General features: G+C 51.5%; 1 protein-coding gene across 7 annotated transcripts in view; it reads right to left on the minus strand.

Moving 5' to 3' along the window:
• CIITA (class II major histocompatibility complex transactivator) overlaps nt 1-19,829 on the minus strand; it is a 59,502-nt gene that overhangs the window by 5,534 nt on the left and 34,139 nt on the right. For 6 of the 7 annotated variants that reach the window (XM_070362699.1, XM_070362697.1, XM_070362701.1 and 3 more), the window contains 12 exons: nt 17,095-17,157; nt 16,350-16,430; nt 13,555-13,599; nt 12,300-12,440; nt 11,336-11,479; nt 10,276-10,440; nt 9,697-9,765; nt 7,086-8,736; nt 6,016-6,174; nt 5,116-5,187; nt 1,608-1,688; nt 996-1,088 (listed from right to left, as the gene is read on the minus strand). In XM_070362699.1, the coding sequence (XP_070218800.1) occupies nt 996-1,088; nt 1,608-1,688; nt 5,116-5,187; nt 6,016-6,174; nt 7,086-8,736; nt 9,697-9,765; nt 10,276-10,440; nt 11,336-11,479; nt 12,300-12,440; nt 13,555-13,599; nt 16,350-16,430; nt 17,095-17,157 (2,764 nt within the window). The remainder of the gene's footprint in view (nt 1-995; nt 1,089-1,607; nt 1,689-5,115; nt 5,188-6,015; nt 6,175-7,085; nt 8,737-9,696; nt 9,766-10,275; nt 10,441-11,335; nt 11,480-12,299; nt 12,441-13,554; nt 13,600-16,349; nt 16,431-17,094; nt 17,158-19,829) is intronic. The other variant, XM_070362698.1, reaches the window with a different exon arrangement.

A 19,829-nucleotide genomic window follows, 5' to 3' on the forward strand; every position in this document is an offset into this window, starting at 1 on the left:
CACATGCTGAGGCTGAGCGGGATGACGGGGTGAGGATGCAGGTGAGAGAGACTGCACTCCCCCCACGCCTGTTCTGAGTTCACAGGGTCCCTTCTTTCCCTCTGGACCACTCTTCAGACTGTCATTACAAGAGAGTTCACATTATTTGTTTGAGCTCCTCGAGGGGAGGGGTCGGGTCTGTTTTGTTCATTACTGTAAACATGTGCCTAGAGTCATGCAAAGTACATAGGAGGTGCTCAGAAGATACCTAAGTGGGGAAGGGAACGTAGGAGACAGAGATGGAGGGAGGAATCAGGGAAGGGAAGAAGGAAGGAAGGGACATGGGAGGGAAATCTAGCTCACTCACATTATCTCCTTAAACACTCCAAATTACTTAAGAAGTCTCAGTGTCCCTCCATTAGGGAAATCCCTAATTGGTTCTGGTGAATTCTGTGGCTTCCCTGATCATGGTCGTGGAGTAGAGTGTGCATGAAGTTTAACGATCCCTCTAGGTTCAGTAAAAAAAAAAATCATGCTGACCCTCCTGCCTCATCCATCTCCCACTCTCCCAAACCCAGAACAGTTTTTTTTTTTAATCAAAATTTACTATTTTACTAACAATCTTTTACTGATAAATCCTAACCTAGCTCTCACCCTCAGTCTAACTTTCTCTCATTAGACACTGCTTACATTCATTACTGCACACTTCACAATTATGATGGTTGTTTGTTGGTTTATTGTCTCCCCTCCCTAGAAGATCTCTGAGGCCAGGGACTTTGCTTTGCTAAAAGCTGGGTCTCCAGGGCATTGAACTGTGTCTGCACATAATAGGTGCTTCTTACATATTTGTTGATTAAATGAATAAATGATTAGTAGAATCGCTGATTAAAGAAATGACTGAATGAGTGAATGGGTGCATGACTAAACAGATGCATGATTGAATGGATGAGGGAATGAAAGAAAAGGCGGGACTTTGGGGACAAATGCAGCAAGAAAGGCAAGCCCAGCCCACTCACTTGAGTGTCTCCAGGGCCTTCAGCTGAGGGAAGGTGGCTGAGAGCTGGGCGACACCCTCGTCCCCAATCTTGTTCTCGCTCAGCGAGTCCAGGCTGCAGGTAGAATCAGATGGGGGGCATCAGCCAGCACCCCAGAGGCCACCTGACCCTCCCCCACCCTCCAACCCAGCAGCAGCCTCCTTCGGTCCCCCGACCCCTGGGCACACCATGGCCAGATGCAGCTGAGCTCCAAGAATATGAGAGCGTCTTCATCACCTGGGAGCACCAGGTGGCCAATCAGGGGACAAGGCTCTGACTCCCCACGGACCTGAATCTCTGTTATTCCTTGGAGCCCCATGAGCTGGGGCAAGTTCCCCAAACTCTCGAGACCTGAACTGTACAACTGGGATCACATTCCTCACCCCTACATCCCCCGTGGGGTTGCTGGGAGCAGCACAAGAGGGAAAAAGAGTCAAAGGTCACAAAAGGATTCAACTTCTTTTTATTGTTTCCATCTTTCGTCCCTTCCCTGCAGTGGGGGCATCCGGTCACTCACACCAGCCACACTAAGGAAGCAGGGAGAAGGGGACAAACAGGGCCAGGGCTTGGAGAAATTCCAGGGTTTATACTCACTCTAGATGCTGAAGGGAAGTAAAGGCCTCAAGGATCTTCACCAGTTTAGGAAAAACCTGTGGGCCCAAGACAGGGCCCAGCCTAGGAAGCAAAGAGCAGAGTCAAAACCCTGAAACAGCCATGGCCCCGCTATTCAACCCCACAGAAGGCAGGCCCACCTGAGACCTTACCTCCTCCCTGCCCTCCTGGTGGGACCCCAATCCTTTCTACTTCAGGCAGATATCACAAAACCCACTCAAGAGGCCTGCTGGGCTCCCAGCTGGGGGCTCCCCAGCCTTCATCTCCACGTGGGGAGCCAGGGCTCACTCCTGCCATTATCCATGTAGACCCTTCTCCCACCCTGGCCTGGGGAAATGGTTCCCAGATGCTGGCCTGAGGACCCACCTCCAGCCCTGAGAAAGATGACTTACATATTTTCCATTGCTATTTCATAACAAACAGAACCATTTCTTGAGCACTTTTTATATGCCAAGAACATGCCGGGTTCATCACTCAGATCTCATTTAATCCTCACAATGACTCTGAACTAGGAGCCCTTCTTAGTCCCATTTTACAGATGGGGAAACCAAGGCACAGAGAGGTTAACTAACTCACGTAAGGCCACACAGCCTGGATGGACATTTAGAACAGACTTCAAGGGAATGAGAAAAAGAAAGATGGCAAAGGGCTCTCTCTCTCTTTTTAATATGGTTAAATTACTCAAGGTAAAGAACCATCTTTTATTCTGAAATTATATCCTTTGAACTTTTTTGACATCATAATGCTTCATTTTTGATAAAATTATGGTGCCATCAGTGGCTATTTCTCTTGTTTGAATGAACATACCTGATATAAATTAAAAGATGGTAACTTCACAGAGTCACTGAAATTCACTTTGAAATATTCACAATCTTTGAAACCCCAAAGCCTAGGAATCATCAGCCTCAATAAAAGGTCACGAGAGGGGGATCAGAAATCCGACTTGAATCTGGGCTGGCTTCCCTGGTGGCTCAGATGGTAAAGAATGTGCCTGCAACGCAGGAGACCTGGGTTCCATCCCTGGGTCAGGAAGATCCCCTGGAGAAGGAAATGGCAACCCACTCCAGTATTCTTGCCTGCAGAATTTCACGGACAGAGGAGTCTGGTGGGCTACAGTCCATGGGGTTGCAAAGAGTTGGAGATGACTGAGTGACTAACACTTTTCACTTAGCTTCTCTGGGACCTTTTGGACAAATCCCTTCATCTCTGAGTCTCAGTCTTCTCAAAGTTAGTCCCAGTCTTGAAGGATTTTTAAAAGATTAAGGAATTCATTTACTAAATATTGATTGCTTGCCTATCGGGTGCCAGACCCACCAAACCTGGTAACGCAGATCGCCGTGAACAGAAGAGACAAAAGTCAAAGCCCTCGTGGAGCTAACATACCAAGGGGCAAGATGGATCATCAGAGAAACTGGTGAACTGTCCGGTACGGAAGATTATACGTGATGCGGAGAAAAGCCCAGTGCGAGCGGGGCAGAGCTGTACTTTCAAATACGGGAGACAGGAAAGGCCTCTCTCAGGGATCTCCGTGGTGGTCCAGTGGTTAAGACTGCACCTTGCAGTGTAGGGGACACAGGTTCAGTCCCTGGCGGGGGATCTAAGATCCCACACGCCACGGAAAAACGAAGCCTGCGTGCCACAACTAGAGAGCTCATACACAGCAAGGAAAAATCCCGCATGACGCAACAGAGATCCTTCAGGCTGCAACTGAGATCTAGGAAAGCCAAATATAATAAATAAATGAAAATGTTTTAAAGTTTGTTTAAAAAAAGAAAAGATCTCTCTTGCTGAAAACCAGAAGAAAGTGTCGGCATGGGCCATGCAGACACCTGGGGAAAAGAGTCCTGGGCAGAAGGCACAGCCAGTGCAGAGGCCCAGAGGTTGGACCAGACCTGCTGCTAAGTCACTTCAGTCGTGTCCGACTCTGTGCGACCCCATAGAAGGCAGCCCACCAGGCTCCCCCGTCCCTGGGATTCTCCAGGCAAGAACACTGGAGTGGGTTGCCATTTCCTTCTCCAATGCATGAAAGTGAAAAAATAAAGTGAAGTCGCTCAGTCGTGTCCGACTCTTAGCAACCCCATGGACTGCAGCCTACCAGGCTCCTCCGTCCATGGGATTTTCCAGGCAAGAGTACTGGAGTGGGGTGCCATCGCCTTCTCCATGGACCAGACCTAGTGAGGTTGAAAACCATCAAGAGGATGCACATGGCTGCAGAGTGCAGGAGGCAAGGCTGAAGAGGTAAAGGGGGCCTGAATCGGGAGAAGCGTCCACCAGCACAGCCCCTGCTGGGTTCCGAGTGGCTGAGCGGCCTCATCTATAGGCAAGTGAGACCAACAGGTTACCCTACATGGTAGCTGCCAGTCCCACGCCCAAAATAGTCCCTTCCTTCCTTCCTTCTTTCCTCAGAACTTCTCGGGGCTTCTGGCCTGCAGGTGGCTAGCCTCTGGGTTTTGGATTGTGTTCTACCCCACGGCTGCTGCTCCCCAGAGCACAGTTCCGACCTCAAGCTAGGGGCTTTTGAAGCTGAAAATAATTCAAAGCCAGAATGGGTCCTTGGTACTTGTTTTCGTATGTTTCCTCTTTTCAGCAACACTTTTTTTTCTTTAACCTCTGCACAAATTTGGCATCTTGTCTCTCTCTGCTCAAAAGAAGAGATGCTTGGCTTTTTCTGGAGGGCCAGGGGAGCAATGATCAGGAGGAGCAGGTAGCTTGTGGGTGCCCCATCAAGGACCCTGGGCAAGTTACTTAATCTCACTAGGCCTCAGTTTCTTCATCTGTAAAATGGGGGCAATAATGACTATCTCCCAGCTCTTAAAATTAATGAGATTACATACAAAAGGCACTGAGTACACTGTAGGTGCTTAATAGTTCCTTCCTAATCGTCAGATGGTTTAAAATCCCTAACAAGGTCCAACTATGAATTTAGCTTTTTCCCGCAGTGGAGCAAGAGCCAGCCAGGCTGATCTGACATTTGTGACTTTGGACAAACAATTTATCCTCTCTAAGGTCTCAGTGTTTGCTTCTGTACAATGGGGAGATAATAACAATTTCTCCACCCAGCATGGTTCATTCCTATTCCTTTGCCTAGCTTCAGTGCTTCAATCACCTGCTCCAGGAAGCCCCCTAAGTCTGATTCTCATAGCCCTTGAGTTTCCAGCCACTAATCACAGCAGTAGGTGGTAATTTTACACCAGACAGCAAGCTGATTGAGAACAGTGGCCTTGGCCATAGGAGTAGATCTGTTGAATGAGTGGATATGAATGAGCATCTTCACCAGCAAATGGGCCAATTAGCTTCACCCGTGAGACCCTCCAGGACTAGCCTGGACTGGCCATGCCCCAGCTGCTGGAAGCTGGTTTCCAGAGTGGTGGGGGAGGACGAGAGGATAAGAATAATTCTGAGGGCTGATCTGCATTCTGGTGGCATCAGCCCAGCTAACGCTGGAGGAGAAACCTCATGGGAATCCGAGACGCTCCACCCCTTGGCTTACGCAAACTCCAGCTTCTTTAAGTCTCGGACAGCAGGGAGCTCCCCAGCTGCTGCTTCAGAGGAGCTTCTTGTCCTGGAGAGAACGGGCAATGTCAGTGGAGAGCTGGCACAGTACCATCACTGAGCCCCTTCCTCTGGGTCTTAGTGCCCCAGGGCCCAGAATTCCCTGGAAGGACAGCCTTCCTCAGGCTTCTGTTGTCCCCTTGTTAAAAAGAAAAGAACCTCCAAAAAGGATATTGTTAAGGCATCACTGTGTGTTTCACACAAAAGAGCCTTAGAGGAGGCACTACCCACACCCTCCCCAGAGCACAATATGTGCTCAAACAATGCACGATGAAGCAAGGAGGGAATGACACCCATCCTGCAGTCATGTCTCCTCTACCATCTCAACCTTAGACCTCTGCCGTCTATAAAACGGGGATCCTGGTCCCGGCTGCCTTGAAATGTAGCCCTGGTGTCACTTGTATGACTGGATGAACACTTAGCAGGAGAGACTATCTCCTTGGCTATATTTATTTATTTATTTATTTTTAAAATTTGGTTGCACCTCACAGCATGTGGGGCCTTAGGTCCCTGGCCAGGGATCAAACTCACGCCCCCTGCACTGGAAGGTAGAGTCTTAACCACCGGATCGCCGAGGAAGTCCCTCAAAATGTGTCCTTAGATTTAGCTGGGAAAGAAGTTCGTCCATGATGGCAAGTTCGGAAGTAGACACAGTGATAGATCCTGGGGTTTCTACCTGAGTGGTGACCGCAGTGAGAGATTCTAGATGGTCATTGCCCAGGGATGGAGAGGGGCATGGGAGGTTCCCCCAAAAGAGGAGGCACTGGAAGTGCTCATGACGAACTTAACACTAAGTCCTGTGCAGCCTGGACCACCTCCCATGTCCCCTCCCCCTCACCTCTGGATCTGCACGAGATTGCCAAGGTCTTCCACATCCTTCATGGACTTGGCCTTGAAAGGCTCGATGGTGAACTTCTCCTCCACTGCCCGGAGTAGCTTGGCCTCCCCACGCTGCTGCAGGGACTCCCATAGCTCCACAGTGTCACTCAATGCAGCCCTGTGAAGGAAGGGCCTCAGACCTGGGCACGGTGACCAGGCTAGACCATAATGGGGGAGGGGGAGCAGCTCTATGAAGGAACCTCCTACCTGTTCAGATACTTTCCTTCCTCAACACAACCCCTACTTCCTCTAGGGAGTCTTGCATGACCACTCAAGCCCTTATCACTTCTTCCGTTTACTCAACTCTCCCAAGGGTTTTATTTCCCTTTTTTGCTTTGGCTACCAGGAAGCTCAGTGGAAAATTCTCAGTTGAATGACAATGTTGTCAACCTTACCGCATGGGTAAATTATGCTTAGGGGGAAGGTGGAAGAGATCCTCTGGTGATTAAATGACCAAACAGATCACCAAAGAATTTAGATTCCTTAATTTAAGGAATTTTTACTTCATCCTGAGGGAGGTAGGGTGCCTCTGAAAGATTGGAAGCAAGGATAGAGTATGATCAGATGCAATTTCTAGTGAGACTGTGCTGATGGTGGAATATAACATGGAGTGGGACAGGAGACTGGAGGCAGGGAGGTTGAGGGAGGCTATGGCCTTAATCCCACCATGACAAAATGTGGGCTTGATGGGGTTTCCATCTCCAAGGGATGGAGAAAAGAAAATGAATTCAAACCCAGATCAGTCTTAGATCTAGACGTGGCCCAGTGCCTGGCTTAAGGCCGGTCTTCACATTCTGGTTGAAAGAATGATGCTGTCCTTCCCTGGCTGTGTGACCTCAGGAAAGCTACTATCCCTCTCTTAGCTTCGGCTTCCTCATCTTAAAAAAAAGGATGGAATCACGTCTGCCCTCATCGGGCTGGCATTCATTCTAAATGAGACCCCCCATAGAGTCAGTACTGGGCACAGCACCAAGACACCCTGCAGGCGCCCAAGGCCAAGGAGCCCCCTCTCCTGTCCCCGGCCCCCACCTGAAACGGGTGACACAGCTGAGTCCCACGAGGCTCCCCAGTCCAGAGGCGTCGACGCCAGTGCTGCGGAGGTCCAGGGAAAAGTCTCGGCCCGCGGCCTCCAGGGCGCTGCCCAGCACATGGGTGTCAGGAGGCGTGAGCCGTGTGCCCAGGAAGGAGAGGCGGGCAGGGAGCCCCTGCAGCACGTGCTGCCAGAGCCCGGGGTCCAGCGCCTCGTGGGCACAGTGCAGCAGCTCCAGCAGCCGCCCCGCCTGCAGCGTCCCGGGCTGCAGACGCTTCAGGTACCTCGTGAGCACCTTCTGCTTCCTGTCCGCCGACGTGGTGGCCGCCGGCCCTGCCAGGGCCCCCAGGCAGCCGGCGCGAGGCTGGAAGACCAATCCGACCAAGAAGCGCGGCACGCCCTCCAGCCAGTTGTCATAGGGCCGCTTCTTCCTCGGGGTTAAGGCCAGATACTGCGGCAGCTCCTTGTCCTTGATTTCGCTGCTCAGAGCCAGCCACACGGCCCCCAGGAAGCACTGCAGGAGGAAGCTGGAGAAGGCCAGCTCCGTCTCCGGGGCCCCCGGGGTGGGCCGCAACCAGCCTTGGGCCACAGCCCAGGCCCTCGCCTCCGCCGACGGTAAACAGCCCGCCTTCAGGCCCCTCTGGTGCGCACGGCCCAGCTCCCAGGCCAGCCTGGCCAGTTCCGCCAGGGCCCCCGGGGGGCCATCGCGAGCTGCTGGGCCTAGCAGGCCCACGTAGAGGCCCGTGAGCGTGGAGGGCAGCTGGGCTTCATCGCTCCGCTGCAGGAGGGCCTCCGCGAGCTGGCACACGGTCCGGCACACGGTGGGGCTGTGGCTGTGGCTCAGGAGGAACGGCCGGGCCTGCAGGAGCGCCAGGGCTCTCTCTTGGTGCTCAGCGGTCCCCTCCGACTCAAAGTAACGCCTCACATAGGTCTCAACCTGCTGGGCCGAGAAGCCGGCCACCTCAAACAGGGCGTCCACCTTGCTCAGGCTCTGGGCCAGGCGGCCCCGGGGCCAGGCCGTGAGCAGCAGGGTGCAGCCCCGCAGCAGCTTGCGCTGGAGGAGGCCCGCCAGCAGCCCCCGGAGGGAGCGGGGCTCTGCCGACCCGGGGCCTCCTGTGCTGTGCAGGGAGCCATCGTGGGCTTCCAGGTCCTCGAAGCCATCCAGGATGAGCAGGATGCGGTTGGGCCTCCTCGCAATGTAACTGAGGACCTCGTCGTCCACCGGCAACGGCTGCGGGCCCAGGGAGGACAGCAGATCCTGCAGGCGGTAGGAGGTCCCCGGACGGTCCAAACGATGGCAGGGGACACAGAAGACAAAGTCGTACTGTGGCAGCTGGCCGTGGGCCCAGGCCCGGCTCACGGCCCGGGCCCAGTGACTCTTCCCATGTCCCGCTTTGCCCAGCACAGCGATCACCCGCGTCTCCCGGGGCTGCTGGCGGTCGCTGGCGGCCAGCAGCACCTCGGCCAGACCCCCTCGGGCCGGCTGCCGCTCTGCCCAGTCCAGGGTGGCCAGCTCTCTCTCCTGGCTCTTCCCGCTGCTCTTCTCCAGCCTCACCCTCACCAGGTCCATGTCCACCAGGGTGCCTTCCGGGCCGGTGGGCTGGGCCTGGTACTTGTCCCGTAGCGACTGGTAGAACTGCTCCACGCTCTCTGCGCAGGTCAAAGGGTGTGTGGGGTCGGGGGAGAGGAGGATGCTCGTGGCAGGACTGGCCACTGTGAGGCCAGCCCGGCCCCTGTCACTAGCGTCTTCATCCATTCATCTCAGCCTTCCCTAAGCACGTTCTTGATTAGTGGCCTCACTCAGTTATCCAGACACTCATTCATTCCTTCTTACACCCAGTCATACCCTCATCTCACTTGATTATCTATCCATTCCATTCACTCGCTAACCTTCATTGTTTTTTAACTTTTATTTTATATTGGGGTATAGCCAATCAACGATATTGTGGTAGTTTCAGATGCCCAGCAAAACAACTCAGCCAGACATGTACATGGATCCATTCTCCCCCCAGACTCCCCTCCTATTGAGGTTGTCACATAACATTGAGCAAGACCCTGTTCCAGACAGCAGGACCTTGTTGCTAACATTCTTCTATTTGCTCACCATAGGGAGGCCATGGTGGGAGGAGTGTTAAGAGCTAAGATAGTAGACTCCACGAATCTGGTTCAACTTTTTACTGTTCTCTTGAGCATGTGAGGTACCCCCTATGCTTCAGTTTCCTCACCTGTAAAACCGGGGTCATACTGGGGTCGTTGGCGACTTGACTACATACATCTCATGTGCCTGTAAGTGTGTCTGGGACAGAGTCCGACTCAGCCGTCTGGCTCTTCTGTAAGTTGCCCTTTCCTTTCTACCCTCTCACACTCATCACCCACTCTTGCCTTCATCCACTCTCTGTCACCCACCCTTCCCTCCTGCATTCTCCCAGCTTTGCAAACAAGAAAATGCTGACACATAGCATGGGCTCACAGGGGACAGGTCCTCAGTAAACCTTTCTCTAAGTGCAGGTGTAACTGGTGGAACGAATGATGGGATAATGGTGGGACCAAATGAGCACCTGAATGAATGAATGAATGAGCCAACAAGTAAGGGACCCTGCTACCACTCACCAGGCCACTTGGGAAGTTTGCTGGAGGCCCCGCCAGCTGCTGGGCATTTGGTGGGGGACATCTCATCCTCTGGAGGGGAAGAAGCTGGTGTTAGAGTTAGGGTGAGAGGCACCCCGGGGACCTCCCTCCCTCTGGGTCATCAGTCCCTTGAGTATGCCAAGGGCAGAGCTGACATGGGCTGAGTGTCCCCAGGTGGTGACCTGAGGCTGTATCCTACTCAAAGATGTCTTTCTTTGGCCGGCTGTACTTTTAAAATTTTCACCAGTGTTTCAGAAATCACAATATGTATGCTAAAATCAAGATCTCCAGGTTCTGCCGGCAATTCAGATCAGGCTGCCCTGGGCCTGTTTTCCTGCCATGTAACAAGCTGCTGAGATTTGACATGGATTCTCCTGCTGTTCCCCTCGCCCACCCTCCCTTGCACCCACCTCCCAGGACACCCTGTCCTGTTTTGTACAAACACAACTTGCCAGTCCCTGCAGGCAGTTCTGTGGGTGGATCTTGTTGTCTGAGGCAACTCCTTCCCCAGAACCTTTAGTTCTGTTTCCGGTAACTCTCAGAGGTCCAGGTGATTCTTACCTGTCAGGCCTGCACGGGAGGTGAGGGCCGGTTCGGGCATGCTGGGGAGGTCAGCGGCAGACGGGGCAAAGGGGCTGGCAGAGCCAGGCCGGTCTGGGGACTTGGGAAGGCTCTGGACAGCAGGCCCGCTGGATGGGGGTGTTTGGCTGGCCGGGGGCATCTCACCTACAGGAGAGGGGAAAGGAGTATAGGATCAGCTAGGAAGGGTCACCCCGGCTGGGGGGCTGGGGAAAGGGGACGGAAACTTCCCAAGGAAGTCATTTCGGGATGGAGTTGAGGAAAGAACTCTGGAATTACAGCTAGCTCCTAGAGCCTTGGTTTTCCCATCTGTGAAATGGAAACAATCATCTCATAGGGAGCTTAAGGGCAAATGCTACTAGGCACCTTCCCCACTATGTGGTCAGAGCTCGTTTTCCTCGATATCTCTTGCTTCTGGAGCACCAGTTCATTATACAAAAACTGGCGAGCAACTTTCAGAGGAAGTTCTTGAATCGAACAGAAGCATCTCCTACGTGCATTCTCTCTCCCTGAGAGCCCAACGCATCCCTTCGCTTGGACAATCTACAACCCTTCAATGGGGCAGGTCAGCAGGGACCACTTTGCTGACCCGGAAACAAGGCAGTTCAGAGAAAGCTGTACAAGCATGCATACCCACAACGGCATACTAAAAAAGTGAGCGAGAGGCTCAGGAACTCTTGTGAGTATCTCTTATTGTTGTTTGGCTTGTTAATTAGCATGCAATGATGTCGTGACTTTAAAATATAATAAAGTTGTTTTTTTTTTTTAAAGAAGGCTTAGTGGGGGAAAGTGACCCAAAAAAGGCCACTTAGCCATTTGGTGGGTGGTGGGTCCACTCGGACCATGTTGGGGAGCTCTGCTCCTCTGCTTTGATTTTTGGGAAATGGGGACAGAGAAGGGTGTTCTGGGGAAGGAAGATCATGAGAAGGTGCTAGGCTACACCTGTCAAATACCTGGGTGGGAGTGGGGGAGGGGGGCATGGGATACAGGAGCAGTCAGGTCACAGGCAGAGGAGGTGAGGAGCCCAGGTTCACACACTCACTTTGGTAGATGAGTATACTGGAGACCCCCGTCCCAGTCCCTGAGATCGGCCAGAGCCCCTGGGGCAGAGTGGGGAGAGTGCGGATAATCTGAATGGGTCCCGCGGGAAGACTCAGGCAGCTCAACAAGGAACTGGATGGAGGCGCTACAAGAGACAGAGAAGGTGATTTTGGATTCTCCATTAAAATCTTAAAAAAATATATATATACATATTTCAATTATCTAGAAAAATTATTATTATTATTGGCAGCACCGCACACAGCATGTGGGATCTTAGTTCCCAGATCCCTGGTCCAGGGATCAGCCCCGCCCCCCTGCATTGGAAGTGCAGAGTCTTAACCACTGGACCATCAGGGAAGTCCCTTCATTAACATCTGAGTTAATATCTAGTGGAAAAAAAAGTGAAAGTGTTAGTTGCTCAGTCATGACTCTTTGTGACCCCATGGACTATAGCCCGCCAGGCTCCTCTGTCCATGGAATTCTCCAGGCAAGAATCCTGGAGTGGGTTGCCATTCCCTCCCTGGCGAACCCGGGTCTCCTACATTGCAGGCAGATTCTTTACCGTCTGAGTCACCAGGGAAGCCCCAGTGAATATCTGACTCCCTTATAAAGGGCTCAGGTCTACGAGACAGCTGCAGCTGTGTTGGCCTGTCCTTGGTGGTATTGCTGGCACCCAGCAGAGCAGCTGTCACAGAGAGGGTGCTCAGCTGATAACTGATGAAAGCACAGGGCTGGTGGGTGAATTCCCGGATTGGAGGGGATTCCCAGCTGTATCTCCCAGGGATGCATTTCCTCCCAGGCATATTCTCCAGCACAGAGTGGATGGGGACCCGAGGACCAGATTGGCTGAGGCAGACGTGGAGGAGACACTGGCAAAGGGAGGAATTCCATTCCTGCTGCCATAGCCACTCCTGGGGCACCTCCAGGGGACGGGGAAGCCCACCCTCTTGGAGCCCCTAACATACCTGCGTCCTTCAGCCGGGTCTGGCTGGATGCTGGCTCCGTGTTGAACAGAGCAGGAGGTGGCGGGCAGGGCTGAACCAAGGAGTCGCTCACTGGCCCCACCAGGAAAGTGCCAGTCACCACGGGCATGGTGAGGGGCTCGGCTGTGAGGAAGGGGGGCGTGTTAGAGGCTGGGTGAGATCTGGGCGGGGGGTGGTGTCCGGAGGGGCCTTCTTGGGGGTGGAGGAGGGCAGGGTGGATCTCTCTGCTGGCAGTGGAAGGAAACACCTGTCCTCAGGCCTGGGTGAAGCTGGTTTCATTTCAGCAACTTCTCTGTGCTAGGCAGTCCCCAGCCCCAGCCTCCTCTTTATGGCTGGGTCCTGAGTGCTTCCTACCATGGAAACCTAGGGATGGGCAGACCTGTTAGCCCAGGCCCCTGTCACCCTCTCTACAGCCAGTCACTGAGCCCAGGGACCCTAAGAGACCCCAACACTGCCCATCAGTCTGAGGCAGAAATTTATCTCCTTTGTTTAATTGCGAGTCCTTGGAGGGTGGACACTTGCCTCCCTCCATCAGACTGGAAGCTCTGTGAAGACAGAGACTATTTCTCCATCATCTTCATGGGCAGGATCCCTGACTTCTCCATCACATTAGAGTTTGCTGAGGGCAGAGACCAGGCTTCCTCCATCAGACTTGGAGGCTTTCATTCCTCAATCTGTTTCCCACAGAGAGGCTGGTTTCCCCAGCTTTGCTAAAACAACCAAGTGAGAGGGGAGGGGAAGTGGGGGGAGAGGAAGGGGAGGGGAGAGGAAGGGAGTGGAGGGGAGGAAGCATCTGGTGGGTGGCGGGGCTGGGGAATGGTGAGCGTGGAGGAAGAGGCTCACTGAGGCATGGGGCCTGTAAGGAGGGCGGGAGGGCACAGGGTAACTAGCCGATCCGAGGTGACAATACTCTTCAAGGAGACATGTGACCTGCAGGCGCAGTGGCACTAGGTGGTGGGGGAGGGGGGTGGGGGGGGTCTCAGCTCTGACTCGGAGTTAAGAGGAGGGAGGCATCATTGGCGGGGCTTCATAGCAGGAGCGGAATCTCCCAGCAGTCCTTGAATTTCAAAGCAATGGGCTATGGAATCATGACCTCGGTTTGAATCCCAGCCTCGCCTCTCACTTGCTGTGTGATCTCGGACAAGTGGCTTCGCCTCTCTGAACCCCGACTTTCAAATGCCAGTTTCCGTGTGAACCTGAAGGGGCCCCTGCTTTCCTGCCCACCTGCCCTGCTCACCTAGCTTCCGGTGCTTCAGATCCACAGGCAGCTCCTCTGGGAAGGCTGCAGAGAGAACCCCACGATCATCAGCCCCAGGGCAGGGGTGTTCCAAGGCCAGAGGGGCTCTGGACCTCAGCAGGCCTTGCCTTAAGTGACTGGGAAGTGGCCTTGGGGTCCCTTTCCCTCCCCTGCCCCCAACCATTTCTGCCCCGACTCATCTGCTTGAGCCGGAACCCCATCATGAAGCACCCGGGTCAATGAAGCACAGGGAGAGGCAGAACCACAGAGGGGACACAGAGGAGGTTTGTTTTGTTCTGTTTTTAAACTTTTTTGGCAGCACTGCAAGGCCTGTGGGATCTTAGTTCCCTGAGCAGGGATTGAACCCTCACCTTCTGCAACGGAATCACGGAATTCCTAAGAGAAGTTTGAGTTAAAAAAATAACAACAATAATAATAAAAATAAAAAACAACCTGCCTTTGGAGCCTTCCTAGCTGTGTATATCTGCAACACAGCATCTCTGAGCCTTTGACCTCTCATCTCTAAAACGGGGGCAGTGATTCCCACTTTGCAGGAGTGCATTGGAAATCAGTGAGTGAGTATTAAGCATGTAACACATGAGAGAAAACCCCTATGTGTCCCTTAGCAAGAGGCTGATGAAGCAAATTATAGTTCATCCCCCAGTGAAATACCCTAAAAATAATGAAGACACTGAAGGATGTATGGGGTGGTACTGGCGTCTGCAGTCTACCTTGAAATGCTCCAAAAGTAACGTGGATGGATGGGTGGATGAATAGAGGGATGGCTAGGGACGTGTCAAGCCCGATACAGCCAAACACTGATGGTAGGATGTAAGCGTGGGTACTCGGTTGCTTGTAGCACAACCCTGTCACCTTTACGGCATGTTGAAGTTTTCCATAATAAAATATTAGGGGAAATGCTTATGAAATGAGAAAAAAGAAAGAAGGAGGGAAGGAGAAAAAGAGAAAGGAAGAGAGAAAGGATGGGAGGGAGCAAGGAAGAAAAAGAAAGAAGAAAGGAAGGGACATTCCCTGAAGGCAGGACCATGCGCTTCCCAACAGTGCTACAGAAATAACCTCCCAGACACATTACATGAAGAAAGAGTGGAGGTGGTCATTTGCATGAAAAAATATTTTTTAAGAGGTGACTTTTAGACAAAGAGAATATTTCTTTTTTTTTTTTAATCTTTGGGTCACACTGCGTGGCATGTGGGATCTGAGTTGCCTGACTAGGGATCGAGCCCATGTCCCTGCGCTGGCAGTGTGGAGTCTTAACCACTGGGCCACCAGAAAAGTGCCTGAATAGAATATTTCTAACAACACCAAAAGGGAACTGGCAACACAGGTTGTCCTCAGAGAGGGAGAATGAGGGACTGGGGGAAAAGGGTGGGAGGGAGATTTTTTTCCCACTGAATATTCTTTGCACATTTTGAATTTGTATGTCATGAACCTGCTTACCTGTTCAGATTCAATAAATAGGTTCAGGGCTTATACATGGTCTGGCACATAGTAAGCACTTGATCAACGGTTACGCCCATTTTATGGAAATTTTCATTCAATGGATAGTTATTGAGGTGCTCCTGCATGCCAGCCACATGCTGGGGATGAAGTGGTAAGAAGGACTAGGTCCTCATGGTGGGGGAACTAAGCAAAGGCAATAAATAAAATAAATCCAGATTGTGACAAGTGTTATGGAGACAGAGAGACACAAACAAGGTGAAAATAGGTGAGGTAAGTTATATGGAAAGCGTAGTCAAGGAAGGCTTTCAGGAGGAGGTGACATGTTGGCCAAGACCTGAGAGATTCCCAAGCCCATAACGGGAAGAAGTTGGGGGCGGGGGTAGGTACATCTCAGAGAGAGAGAGAACAGCACGTGCAAAGGCCCTGGGGCTGGAAAGGATACATGGGTCACAGGAATGGAAAGAAGGCAGAGTGACTGGAACCTGGAGACTCACAGTGCGTTTGGAGAGATGGGAAGCACCAGGTCATGCAGGCCTTGGGGTGTGTATTTTATAGCCAATGGGGGGTCAGCGTGCATGTGTGTCAGTCGCTTCAGTCGTGTTCGACTCTTTGTGAACACATGGACTGCAGCCTGCCAGGCTTCTCAGTCCATGGGATTCTCCAAGCAAGTATTACTGGAGTGGGTTGCCATTTCCTCCTCCAGGGGATCTTCCCGATCCAGGGATTCAACCAAAGGAGTCTCTGGCACGGTAGGTGGATTCTTTACCGATGAGCCATTGGGGAAACCCAGAAGGTCAGCAGGGCAGCAATATGATCTGATTTGTATTTTAAAGCCCACATTAGCTGCCAGGTGAGGGCAGATTAAGGAGCAGGGAGACTGACAAGAGGCTCAGAGAGATGCAGGTACTTGCCCAAGTTCACATGGACTATAAATAACAGATCCAGGACTCAAACCCAGATCTTGCTGGGGAAAAACTGTGCTTGAAGAGCTCTTCCTTAAACAGGGGGTGACAACTAAGGATGAAAGAGAAGCCAGAGCCCAGAGGTCCATTTGGACCCCAAAATAGCCAGGGGCAGAGACCCAGCAGGAGAGGGGCCAGTTGATCCTGGGCAATCAGCTTCCTGTCTGCATCACTAGGGAGCAGGGGTGAGGGGAGAGATGGGAGGACTCCCAAGCCCAGGCCGAGCAGACAGGACTCAAGGAGGGAAGCAACTGGGAGCCATCCCAGGTTTTAGAGCTAAGGCAGGGCCAGCAGTCAAGCAAGGCTGGGTCAGATCAGGGAGTGGGGAAAGCGAGGGGGTGTTGGGGGGGGACGGGGCGGGGGCTCACTCACGTCTCTTCTGACTTTTCTGCCCTGCCTCCTCCAGCACCTCCACGCTCTCGCTGATCATTTCTTCCAATCCTATGTGCTCGACTTTGGGGAAAAACCAAAGACACCAACACACAGTCAGTGGACGTCCAAGGTGAGGCCCCACTGACACTCCGTTGGGAGGGAATGTGATCACTCATTGAGGGCGGTCCTCGGGTATTACAGTGCTCCCCAGGAACAAGGAAGGAAATGCAGGCTGAGCCAAGAACTGCCCGCCCCCGCCCACCAAGGGACAGTTAGGGAGTTTGAGATCACATGTACACACTGCTGTATTTAAAATGGATAACCAACAAGAACCTACTGTATAGCACACGGAACTTTGCTCAATGTTATGTGGCAGCTTGGATGGGAGGGGGCTATGGGGGAGAATGGATGTATGGCTGAGTCCCTTCACTGTCCACCTGAAACTATCACAACATTGTTAATCAGCTGTACTCTAATATAAAAAGTGAAAGTGAAAGTCGCTCAGTTGCATCCAACTCTTAGCGACCCCATGGACTGTATGTAGCCCACCGGGCTCCTCTGTCCAAGGAATTCTCTGGGCAAGAATACTGGAGTGGGTAGCTATTCCCTTCTCCAGGGGATCTTCCCAACCCAGGGATCAAACCTAGGTCTTCTGCATCATAGGCAGATTCTTTACTGGCCGAGCCAGCAGGGAAACTATTATAAAATAAAAAGTTAAAAATAAAACAAGAACTGGTCAACTTACTGAAAATGTCTTTGCTCAGGCCCTCCAGCTGGGTGTCCTGGAAGACGTACTGGTCCAATTCCGCTGCCCAGACAAGAAAAAGCATCGTCAATCAACAATTTCTCACCAAATGCTTACTGTACACCTGGCATTGGACTGGGTATCAGGGAACTGTGACCCTTCAGACTCGGCACACGCTGGGGTTCAATAAATGTGTGCTGAACGAATGATGAAATCAGTGAAGGAAGACTGAAGCTTAATGGGCTCTTAATCTAATTAAAGGCATGATATATATCCATGCAAACTTTTCTACTGCTATAAAGCAGTACATCGCAACATAGCAGAGTTGTCTTGAAAGTGAAGTGAAAGTCACTCAGTCATGTCTGACTCTTTGGAACCTCATGGACTGTACAGATTCTTTACCAGCTGAGCCACCAGGGAAGCCCAGAGTTGTCTGGGGTTTGAGTTTAAATTCCAGCTCTACTCCCTCACCCCACTAGCTGTACAATCTTGGGTCTACTTAACTTCTCTGGGCCCCTGTTTCCTCATCTGTGTAATGAGAATAAATAGTACCTACAACCCAGGGATGGATGGTGAGGATTGGAGGCTCTGCATTTAAAGCAATCAACACAGTAGCCAGGACACAGTGAATACTCAATAAAGTGAAAGTGTTAGTGGTTCAGTCATGTGTGGTTCTTTGCAACCCCAAGTGCTATAGCCTGCTGGGCTCCTCTGTTCATGGAATTCTCCAGGCAAGAATCCTGGAGTGAGTAGCCATCCCTTTCTGGTTAATTACATGAAGTACAGCATGTCTTATGGCCAAGGGAAAGATAGCTATCATAGTAAGAGGTAAGATGAGGGTGTATTTTGGGTTGGGGTAGTCAGGGAGGGCTTCCCAGAGGCAGGGATCCTAGAGCCAGACCTTGAAAGATGGGGGGGCAGAGTCTGAGAGATGAAAGTGGAGGGCTTCCTGGGTAGTGGGGACAGAGTGGGGAAAAGATGGCTAGGAAACTCTTGAAACGGATGTCTTCAGTAAAAGTTTCGTGTTGGGGAAAGTTCAGACTTCATTTTACAGGCAATTGGGCTTCCCTGGTGACTCAGACAGTAAAGAATCTGCCTACAATGTGGGAGACCTGGGTTTGACCCCTGGGTTGAGAAGGTCCCCTGGAGAAGGGAATGGCAATTCACTCTAGTATTCTTGCCTGGAGAATTCCATGGACAGAGGAGCCTGGCAGCCTACGGGCCATGGGGTCGCAAAGAGTTGGATACAACTGAGCAACTGATACTTTCACTTTACAGGCAATAGGGAGCCATAAAAGGCTTCTGAGTAGGGCATGATGGTGGTGATGATGACAATGAATATGATAATGAGGATGGTGTTGATGGTCGTGGCTGGGTGGTACCTAACACTTACTGAATGCTTATTGCAATCCTGCTCTAAATACGTTCCACACAGAAACTTATTCAAGTCTCACAGTCATCCCACAAGGCAGGCAAGATTATTATTCCCATTTTATACACGTGGAAGCCACTGTAATACTTCGGGATGTCTCAGACGACTGAAGGCCCAGGAGCACAGATTTGAGGAGGAAGCTGCCTTCTCCACTTGCTCTCACTTCCTGTGTAGATGCCCCTAAGGGGGAAATGAATCCTAAGAGATTTGGGAAAAAGCCCAAATCATTCATTACTGCCTCCAGCTCTGAGGGAATGTGAATACTCTCAGGCCTAAGCATTTCTGCTTCCTCTGTAGGAAAGGAAGAAGGTGGGCTCTCAGTTCTATAATTTTTGAGTCACACACAATTTCTGCTCCTCTCTGTTTTCTGCCTGAGAAATCCCGTGGACAGAGGAGCCTGGCGAGCTACATGCAGTGATGGGGTCGCAAAGAGTTGGATATGACTTAGCAGGTGAGCATGCACAGGTGCTTGCAGGCACGATGCTGAGTTAACTGTGCGCTGGGGAGGGACTAGCCATGTGCATGCCAGACCTCTTAAGTGATGCGATTCTTGGGATACCAGGAAAAGGGCCACTAAGAACATCTGTACAGGTTGTACACTGTGCAAGTGTGCCCAGCTGAGAGGGCAAATGGGCGCAGGTATCCAGCCTGAACTTTGATAGCTAAGTTGTTACTCTTTTTTTTTCCCTTCCTTATTTTGACTTTTTCTTTGTTTTTAAAATGTATTTATTTTTCATTGAAGGATAATTGCTTTTCTGCCATACATCAACATGAGTCAACCACAGGTATACAAAAGGCCTCTCTCTTCCATCTCACACCCCATCCCACCCCTCTAGGTTGTCACAAAGAAGTTGTTACTTCCTAGTAGGGGCTGCATCCTGAAAAGAAGAGGAGGCGTTGTTTTCCTAATCCAGCAAAGCCTGTGCATGAGACAGTGGTGAACCTGGGAAGGAGGGATCCTTTACCTCACTCCACCAGAAAAAAAAAAAGGAAACACCCCTCCCTAAAGAGTTCTGCCCTTGTCTGAAACCTGTAGGTCTTTTTAAAGCCGAAAAACAGTCTCTCAGCTTAAGCTTTAGCAAACCTCCCCACTCCAGATACTATCGTTCTTGTGGTTAAAAGTAAGGACTTTGAAATAAGAAAGACCTAAGCTAGAATTTCAGACCTGCCTGTTACTGTTGCTAATGCAGCCTTGAGTAGATGCTTTAATCTCTCTACATCTTGATATCCTCATTTGTTAAATGAAGATACTGACAGTAGCTACTTCCTCTGTTTTGGGAAAGATTCAATGTGATAACACACA

The sequence above is a fragment of the Bos mutus genome, chromosome 25, assembly GCF_027580195.1.
Source record: "Bos mutus isolate GX-2022 chromosome 25, NWIPB_WYAK_1.1, whole genome shotgun sequence".
Classification (NCBI taxonomy): domain Eukaryota; kingdom Metazoa; phylum Chordata; class Mammalia; order Artiodactyla; family Bovidae; genus Bos; species Bos mutus.